Genomic DNA, 10,301 nt, shown 5'->3' with positions numbered 1-10,301 from the left:
AGGGAGGGAGGGAGGGAGGGAGGGAGGGAGGGAGGGAGGGGATGGGAGGGGATGGGAGGAGAGGAGAGGAGGTAACGGAAGGAGAAAAGAGGGGAGGAAATAAGTTTTTAAAGGACTACAAAAGTGCTAATACTTTGTGACAGGCTACTTTCAAACATAGTTTTAAGACAATGCCTAGGTGTTGAACAATACATGAAATTCGGATCAGGAAGAATAATATGAGCTGCTCTACCACAGAGAACACTGAATACTAAAGACTATGACTTCTTATTTCAGCATTTAAGCTGATACTCAAAGGTATATTTTCTCCTTTTTATTACAATATAAAAAATAAGTAGGGACTGGGAAGGTGGCTTAGCGGTGGAGTGCTTGCCTAACTTGCATGAAGCCCTAGATTTGATTCCTCAGTACTACATAAACAGAAAAGGCCTGAAGTAGTGCTGTGACTCAAGTGGTAGAGTGCCAGCCTTGAGTGAAAGAAAGCTCAGAACAGTGCCTAGGCCCTGAGTTCAAGCCCCAGGACTGGCAAAAATAAAAATAAATGAGTAAATAAGCATTGATTTTTAACAATGTTCACTTGATGAATTTCAGTAGTTAAAATAAATTTTACCTTGTAGTTATAAAGCTAGTTATTTGATCTTTTTCTTTCTTCTTATAGGAAAAATGGACATAAAATAAGTATTTCTCATCTTAAATAACCCAAGACTACAGACTAATATAATTAAAATAAGAAAAAGGAAAGCATTACAAATGTGGAATGGGGGGCTGAGAAGATGGCTCAGTGGTAGAGCGCTTGCCTTGCATGCATGAGGCCCTGGGTTGGATTCCTCAGCACCACATAAGCAGAAAAAAAAAAGACGGAAGTGGTGCTATGGTTCAAATGGTAGCGTGCTAGCCTTGAGCTGAAGAGCTGAGGGACAGTGCCCAGGCCCAGAGTTCAGGCCCCACGACCGGACCAAAAAAAAAGACAAAAACAAACAAACAAAATGTGGAATGGGAGCAATGAAAGGACATTTATTTGAACTGTACTCATTCAGTACTTGCAATAGCTCATACAAGATAAATGTAAATGTAAATTAAGGCCCTCACATAAGTTTTGTTTTTTTAAATCAGCTCAGTCACCTGAAGCGATTGGCCATCTTTCATCCATGTGCACAGTATATTCAATTCTGTTCTGATGAGTGCCAATTCCCACCCCGCTGCCACCTGCTTGCCACAGTCCTCTAAAAGAAAACTAGAGTTGCTAGATATCTGGCCACAGTGCCCCGCTGGCACAGATGAGGTATCTCAGGGAAAGCACAGGCACTGCAGGTGCCCTACGGCATTCTGTGGCTGGGCGCCCCTTCCCTGCCGTGGCTGAGCCACAGCCATCACCTACACACCTGTTTGGCAGCTAAAGGTGCTAGCCTGAGGGGAGAAACCGTTACAGACCTCCGAAGTAATGGGACGGCTCCTACGCTTCTCAATCAAACACCTCCTCAAGACTAGATCTTATAGGGTAAAAAAGGCAAACATTTCTGGAGTGTGCAAACATTTTCTGAGTGGCTTTCCTAAGAATCCTCAAAAGTGAGATTGAAAAGGGGCAACCAAACTGCGCCAGCTGTTAGCAAAGGCAGCTCTGCGGTAGGAGGGAGGGGAGGCCATGGGCGGGCGGTGATAAGGCTTCATTCTTTTTTCCTGGAGAAATCATAACGCCCCAAATAGTCCACAACAGGCCCCACTAATTAAGATAATGATCCTATGTCTCCCTTATCTAGCATATGCCCCATACCAAGACCAACTATCACCTTAACAAGAGTAATGATCACTATATGACCTTTCACAGAAAGTATCAGCTATGCAGATGCCGGCTTTATAACATAGCCTACCCTTGCCTAAATGGTACAAGTATGTGACCTCCCGCACCCAGGCACAGCAGTGCAGGCAAAGTCACCAAACCATCTGGGGAGGACTACAGGAACGGGCCCTCACTGTGCACCTGTTAATAACCTTGCTTGGCTGGAAGATAAAATTCTCTAAGAGTGTTCTGATGGTCAATGTTCCCTCAACTGCCTGCTTCAGCACCCTTTCTCACTTGGCTAATAAATATTTTCTTGCTATCTTCCTACTCTCAGTAGAGAGAGAGAGAGAGAGTTGTTTTCATTTTTGTTTTGCTATGCTGGGTGAGTGACTTAATCTTACAGATTGCACCCAATGAACTGAGCAACACTCTACCCACTAGTAACAAACCTACAGTGAAGGAGACTGCTCATGTCTACTTTCTGCTGCTAAAATAACAAAATACCACAGACTGGGGAATTTATACATAAAAGGAAATTTGACTCATGGTTCTGGAAATGAGAAAGTGCAAGATAGGAGCTATTTCTAATGAAGGCCTTCTTGCTACATTTGACAAGGCAGAAGGTGCCCTACAGTAAATGTATGTGTGGCTGGGAGAGGGGAAGGGAGCCAAACTTGCTTTGGTCAGGAACCCACTCTGGTGATAACAGAACCACTTCTACAACAGTGACCTTCACTCATCACGCAAGTCCTCCTGAATAACCACCTCTTAAAGGTCCCTGTCCAACACTGCTACATTAAGGGTCAAGTTCCCAGCATGTGGACTTGGGGCATAGTCAAACCAGAGCACTGAGGAAATTACGTGCACTTTGCAGCTTCCCCTGATCTAATTAAGAAAATGCAGCAGGATGTGACAGTGAGTGAATACTTAAAAATCCTTGAGTATCCCCTTTTCTATTAAGCAAAACAGCCTTAAGGAGTAAATGTAGAATGCACACAATTAAAAAGGTCAATACTAGCAAATGATTACGCTTCTTTCTTCTTAGTACAATCAGATTGAAAGTTGGCTAAAACAGAGGCAACTTCACTTCCACTTGTGAAATACATATTGTACGCATTATGCCTACCTTTGGCCCTCAGCTCCACCCAGACCTGCTGGCCCCTCCCTCTCCCCCTCCCCCCCACACCCAGACCCACCTGAACTCCCATCCACCTCACTTCCTACCCCACCCCGGCCAGCTGCTGCTGCTGCTATCTAGATAGTGGAGGCTGCCATGTGCTCTCTCTCCAGGGCAAATATGGCTCCTCTAATAAACCTTGCACTAATCTTTCTCCTGTGCCTGCCTGCCTGCCTCCGCATGGTCATGGTCCCCTGGCATGGGTGTGAAGGATCCTCTCACTGTTCCTTTCATGTATAATTTCACAAAAATCTAAATCCTCAGGCTCTGAATATGTGGATTCAGTCAAGAGATTAAAAATAAAATCTTTGGGGAAAAAATTCCAGAAAGATCCAAAAAGCCAAACTTGAATATGCCATGCTCCAAGAACTTGACTGAGTCCATGTGAACGAGATGTGTGCGCACAACTATGCTGTAGCCTCCTAGCCTCCCTCAATCTTTCTCAAGCAGTGGTTTGCCATGTTACCTTCGGGTACATTTTAGTAGTGCTAGACCTACAATGCTTGCATCTCTACTAAGTATACACATGCTTTAATTCCATGTCCTTCTTGTCTAATACATAACTATTTATGCAGTATTTGCACCGAGTTAGATGTCAGAAGTATTCTAGAGATTAAAAGCATATGAGAGAATGTATGTCAATTATTTTAGTTTTACACACTTCATTTAAGCATGTATAGATTTTGGTTCCCTAAGAAGGGGTAGGCCTTACACCATCCACCCAAGGACAAGGACAGATGACCGTGCAGTGAAAGAAGACTCCCTCCCTATTCCCTTCTGCCAGAAGTCCAAACTCAAAAGGACCTCCCTGTATCTAATGAAGTAGGTATCACCCATGGCAATCCCATTCCAAGACTTAGAAACAAGGATGCCCCATTTTCTAAGTCAAACTGTGCATACTGCTGTCTTCTCACACTGCTGAACCCAGGACCCAGGCACAAGAATGTGGGCATGACAAAGAAACTCCAAGTCCAAGGGAGCATTCAGTGATCATGTCCCAAATACGTCTACTCTGTTTAACCTTAGATTTAAATCTTAGATACATTAATGCCCTCAGTATTCACTAAATTCCTCCCCCAAAGCCCACTGAATAAAGCAAAAACACACATGGTGTAACTCTTTGATTTCTGCCAGCTGAACTCTGGCTCTCTATTGCTTTGATTTTCAAGGAGAATTCTTGGTCCACATTGTCTTACTCAAGGCTCTTAAAGTTACTACTCTGCTCTGACCTTGTTCTGTGGGCTGAAAGTAAGGTTCCAAGCTGACTTCCTCCCAAAAGGCAATCAGGAATACTGGATCTTTGAAATCTGTCGCTTCCTGATGGTTTGCACATCTTTTGCTTTCTCATTTTCTCCCCACCACAGTGTACTTTCATATCTCTTCCTGGGTACACTGTCAGCAAGGTCTTCACTTCTCAGATGCTCATGCTCTTCTATGTTTTCCTGAGCTCAGTTAGAACTCATTTACATTTTCTATTCTTGAGTTAATCCCTAACTTATTATGTTCTATATTACCTAGTTGGTTAACCATATTTAAGTGAGATTTATTAGGTTTGTTGCACTGTTAAGACATTGCTTTGCCTTAGAGTTCTTGTTTCTGTTTTTTATTTTGAGTTTTTTTTTTTTTAGAGGATTTGGATGGTTCTGGGGAGGTTTGGGGGCTTGAACTCAGGGCCTGGGCACTGTCCCTGAGCACTTTAGGTCAAGGCTAGCACTCTGAGGCACAGCACCACTTCTGATTTTCTGGCGGTTAACTAGAAGAGTCTTATGGACTTTCCTACCAGAGCTGGCTTTGAACTGTAATCCTCAGATCTCGGCCTACTGGGTAGCTAGGATTATAGGCGTGAGCCACCAGCACCCAGCTTAGATCTTTTTTTCTTTTCTTCTTCTTTTTTTCTTTTCTTTTTTTGGTCAGTAATGGGGTTTGAGCTCTGGGCCTGGGCACTGTCCCTCAGCTCTTCAGCTCAAGGCGAGCGCTATACCACTTGAGCCACAGCATCACCTCCACTTTTCTGGTGGTTAATTGGAGATAAGAATCTCATAGACTTTCCTGCCTGGGCTGGCTTTAAACCACGATCCTCGTATCTCAACCTCCTGAGGAGCTAGGATTATAGGCATGAGCCACCAATGCCAGGCTTAGAATTTGTTACAAGGTTTGTTTCTCACTATCTGCTTCCCTTCCTCTTTCCCTCCCTGCCTCTCTTCCTTCTTTTTTTTTCTCTCTCTCTTCCCTTCTATCTTCTTTCTTTGGTCCCTTCTATCATAATAATGAATGTTGACTGAACCTGCTATAGTAGAAGATTCTATTCCAAGAAGGGAAGCTGGAATGTGTTCATGTCTACCATACATTAAAGCCTAGTATCTTCTATGAACTACCATTTCTGGGAGTGGTATGACAATGTCCATTCTAAATGTCACTGTCTTATCTAAGAAAGGTCAATTTCATCCTTTTCTTTCTTATCAGGGCTCCTAGAAACACCAACCATCTATGGAAATACCCTGTACATGTATGTCCCCCAAATGGCCACCTCTGATTAGCATGTTTTAGTTCATTTGCCAGCCAAGAGAGAAGACCCAGGACCCCACCTGGGAGCTCCTCTTCTGAAGGCAGACCCCCTCCATGATGCCAGTGTCTTTGGACAATCTCCTGTCCTCTGCTATGTCCTAACTATGGACATTCCCCTTACTTCCAGTGTGCAGAATTTTCTGTCTCACATGTATGTGGCACATATGAGCTGTAAGTGGTCCTATTCACCCTTATCATTGGCTGGTACAGTGTTGGAAGGCTGTGAGGACATACACAAACTTAGATGGGCTCAACTAACCTAAGGAACCAGGAAGTCTAAGGTATCCTTTGAAGCTCACCAGAGTCACCATTTCTCTTCTAAGCTGAAAGTCCTTACAGTCTTCTTCTGATAATTTGGATAGCTTCTGCTTCTACATCTCCTATAACAGCACAGAACTCCCTCGCCACACACTCCCCCCTTCAGAGTTATGACCAGGCTACTCTCAATTTTTAGACCTTGAAATGCTTCTACGTTGTCTAGCAAATACCTCTGACTTGTAGGAATCATAAGCAATATAAACCAGAAAGAAAAAGGAAGGGAAGGGAAGGAAAGGGAAGGAAAGGAGGAAAGAAAATAATATTCCAAATTCTTTTTTGTTTTTTTAAGTGTCAGACCTAGGGCCTGGACCCTGACCCTAAGCTATTATTCAAGGCTAGTGCCCTATCACTGAGCCACAGCTCCATCTTTTTGGTGGTTAACTGGAGATAAGAGTCGCATGGACTTTCCTGCCTGGCTGGATTTGATTCATGGTCCTCAGATCTCAGCCTCCTGAGTAGCTAGGATTACAGGTATGAACCAGTGGCAACCAGCATTGATATTCCAAATTCTTAACAGTGATTATATTCAAACTTTTTGTATAAACAAAAATACCTATTTATAATACTTTTTCTCATATATGACCTTTCAAAAGAATTTGTTTTTATCAAAATAATTTTTTGTAAAAGAACAGAAAGAGCTGTATTTTGAAACTCATTTCATAATCCTTACCACTTGGACACACTTCCTCCTATTCTCCCATGGGATCTTGTCTGCTGCACATACAGAAATAACTATAAAGTGACATCCACCTCTCCACAGACTCTAAACAACCTCACAGGTCCCCTCATTTGCATATGCACGGTTTGTATATAAGATGTCACTTAAGTTCTGTAAGTGGTTTCAGATGATGACACTGCCTGCCTATTTCGTGTGACCAAAAGAGTGAAACAACAGAAATCTTCTAAAGATGGTTGTATCAATTAAAAATAAACCATAGACACATATTAAAATCCCTTACTGCAAGTCATTTATGGTACGTTATTAGCTAATAAAATAAATAGAAGCTAAAAAGAAGATACTGAATTCTTCCAATCCTAGTAGACAGGTGTAGAGGAGCTTAAAGACCTTTAAAGAGTTTACCAAATGCCATAACAAAATGAATGTGGAATAAAATACATCTAGTACTTGAAGAAATGTTCAAATAAGCATACACTCAAATGATTCAAAAGCTAGAAATGATGCAAACATCGTAGCATACCAACTATTATTGAAAGCCAAATGAATTGCTAAACTATATCATTATACTGACTCATGTAGTAGGTGAAAAGATTTTACCAAATGCTAACTATGTCAAGAAATCAGAAAATCTGCACTGAAGTACCTCACAGGAATACGAGTAACAAAAACACACCCAAGAATTTGGCACTTCCTCTAGCTTTTCCCTTTTTAGTCCAAAGCTTCTGTGCAAATTACTCTAGACTGAATTATTCTCTCAGAACAAGGGCCTACTACCTTTAATTTATGACGATAATGGGTACTGTTAAACTGAATAAAATATTTTAACTCACCCTGGTAAATGTCCCTTCAAAACTATGAATATCCAGTTGTGGCTTCTGAGCATAAACATAAGCACTGATAGAAAAAAGATCCTGGAATACAAAAATAAAAGAAAAGGATTAATTTCAATGTTACATTGAAATAAATTGACTTGGAATTTTTTTAATCACTAATTAAAATTATTCACGTATTATGTGCTAGAGGTTTTTTTTGTTTTTGATGGTGCAAGGGTTTAGACTCAGGGCTTCGTGCTTACCAGTTATCAGTCTAAACTCCTGACACGTGGCAGTCATACCCTGTGACCTTAGCCAGATCTGCAGGTCAAGAGGACATCGCCAGGAAGGTGAACCTTTCCAGCCTACAAAGACAGAACCCTTGCTCCCTCACTAGTCCCCAAGGACATCTCATGTGCTTGCTGTGGCTTGTAGCAGTGGACCAAGAGTCTGAGGTTCCTGACATTGGTGAGGCAATTTGGATACTGCGTTCTCCTGCTGAGAAAGCAATGTTCTCCAGGCCACTCCCAAGACATATGGCTGGGATGAAAGGAGTGGGGATGATCACAGAAAGATCTTGTAAAGTTCTGGAAATTCAGGATCTCCTCTTGACCTGATTCTTAAACATGTGTCCTTCTGGCCAGGTTAGGTTACATAAAAAATTTCTCCTCTGAAAGCATGCTTTTGTCCTTCCTGCACACAATCCCAGGTGAAACATCAGGGGAAGAGTTAGGGACATAAAAAGACTGACAAATGGAATGCCATGATTTTGTAACAACCAAACCTTGGAGAGTGGGGGGGGGGGGGGATATGAATGACTTCGTCATGATTGTCTGGAGATTTTCCCTCAGTTTGTCTAGCTGGTAAGCTCAAATGGCACATTACAGAATAGAAGTTTAAGACCAGCTCTTAGTGGATGGACTGTGTTTTAACTGACTAAGGACATGTCTAATGAGACAGAGGGAAGAGGGACCCAACTCTCCCCAGGGCACTGGGGAAGGAGCTGGACAGTAGGAAGAAGTGTTAAATGCTGCTAAGCACTGTTAGATACTGTGAAGTTTAGTTTTGTGTTAAGCTTCCTTTAAGGCTTTATTATAAGTACTCTATAAAGTGTTGTCTCTGTGAGTGGAGGAGACCCAGAGAGGGAACCGCTCAGGCCTCTGAATGGCAGCAGGAACACCTTCCCTCACACCTAGCAGCATGGAATGGGGACTGCAAACCTGCCCACTAGGCAGTCCTTTCTCTGGTGTGGGATGTCACATATCAAATATGATTTGACTGTCCCATCAGCATTGGACTCCTTTGGGCTCTCAACACAGAGAGAAACTCATTTTATTTGAGTGTACTGGTCAAGTTTCATCTCATGAATCAGAAGAGTTCTACAGTAACACAACACAAGGCATCCAAAGACAGAGGTTCATTACTGAACCTCCAAAATCACTCTGGATTGATACTGAAACAATCTTTTGTGAAAGATGCCTCTATGAGGAGGACCGAGACTGCAGGTGATAAAAGGTGGTGCTCAGGGCATGCGGGGCACTTCCACAGGGCAGCTGCCCTGCAAACCCTGAAGCCCAGCTGCAGCCCAGGGTCTCAGACTCAGGGAGGACACTGCTGCCTCACCTGCTTCTGCTTCTCAGATCCTTCTGAGTGCATGCAACTGTGGAAGCTAACTGCCAACCCTTCCGGGCTGGGGAAACAGGAACTACTTGTCCACTCACCAGGGAACAGAGGCTAGTCTGATGGAACAGAGCTGAACATACTAGCTTATTCCAACAGGGTTGTGACTGCAGCTTAGACCACGCAGAAACAACTTACAGTCAAGTTAAGCTGCAGCTAGTTTACAGCATAAAATAACTTGAGAGTTGTAGAAAAAGGTCCAAAGCGTCCAATAAATTGCCAGAGTAACCTATGGATACAGCAAATCTGAAAATGAATCCTACTTTATCTTATTTATATTTATTAACTTACTTTTTTGGTACTGGGCTTTAAACTTAAGGCCTCATGCTTGCTAGGCAGACATTCTACCACAGAGCCACAACTTTAAGGCACCTACCCAGATTTTGACCAGCCTGTTTTAACATCTTATCATAGGTGGGATGAGTGTACACTACATGCCTTTTTGTTCAGATGGAATCTTACAGGCTTTTTGCCTGAGCTGACCTGGAATTGCAAACCTCCCCTCATCTTAGCCTCCTTTGTAGCTAAGAAGATAAGCATGCATCACCTTGTCCAGCTACAGCTGAGAAGGGGTTTTATAAACTTTTCTGCCTGGACTAGTCTCAAACTGTGATTCCTCCCCATGTGACCCCCCCATTCTCAGCCTCCTAAGTAGCTAGAAATAAAGGTGTGAGCCACCAGTACTCAGCAGAGTAACTCCTTATTTAAGTACTACACCATCAGAGTGATTTTCAAAACATGAACCTTTCATACCAGAGCCTACGTTTTAAAACGGGGAAAAAAAAAAGCTGGCAACAATCCTCATTTCTCCATGCACATGAATATTTAGAAGAGTGTGTTTCATCTCGTATATTAGACATCAAATGACTGAATAATGACACAATAATGAGAATGTCATTTGAAGCTTTTCATGATAATTTAAAAATCATTCTGAAGTTTTCAATAATCTAGGAAAGCCTCTGCTATTAGGTCAAGGGCAACATTTGTTCACATTAGTTAAAGGTCATTAAAATACATCCTTAATCATAACATGTGGTTCATTACAAATAAAATTGCCTTTCATTCAATAAAACTAATTAAATGTAAATGGTATTGTTTACTGCTATATGGATCTTTTGAAATAAATCAGCAAGTCATGATTTATTGAAAATTACTGACTCTCATGGTTGTTAATAAATTTGCTTCATCACAAAAGCAAGAAAACTATTTCCCAAATGTCTACTATGTCTGTGATCACTACCTCCCCCATGTCAGTGTCTGTGATCAGTGCTGCCCACGTCAGTGTCTGTG

The 10,301-nt window shown here is 42.2% G+C and overlaps 1 protein-coding gene across 1 annotated transcript in view; it reads right to left on the bottom strand.

Annotated features, from left to right (window-relative positions):
- Atp9b (ATPase, class II, type 9B) overlaps positions 1–10,301 on the bottom strand; it is a 181,862-nt gene that overhangs the window by 117,176 nt on the left and 54,385 nt on the right. Inside the window, exon 7 of the mRNA XM_013026118.1 lies at positions 7,350–7,430. Coding sequence (XP_012881572.1) covers positions 7,350–7,430 — 81 coding nt within the window. The remainder of the gene's footprint in view (positions 1–7,349; positions 7,431–10,301) is intronic.

The sequence above is a fragment of the Dipodomys ordii genome, unplaced genomic scaffold, assembly GCF_000151885.1.
Source record: "Dipodomys ordii isolate 6190 unplaced genomic scaffold, Dord_2.0 Scaffold91, whole genome shotgun sequence".
Classification (NCBI taxonomy): Eukaryota; Metazoa; Chordata; class Mammalia; order Rodentia; family Heteromyidae; genus Dipodomys; species Dipodomys ordii.
The sequence above is the reverse complement of the archived record's forward strand: the minus strand, read 5'-3'. Positions and strand labels throughout refer to the sequence as shown.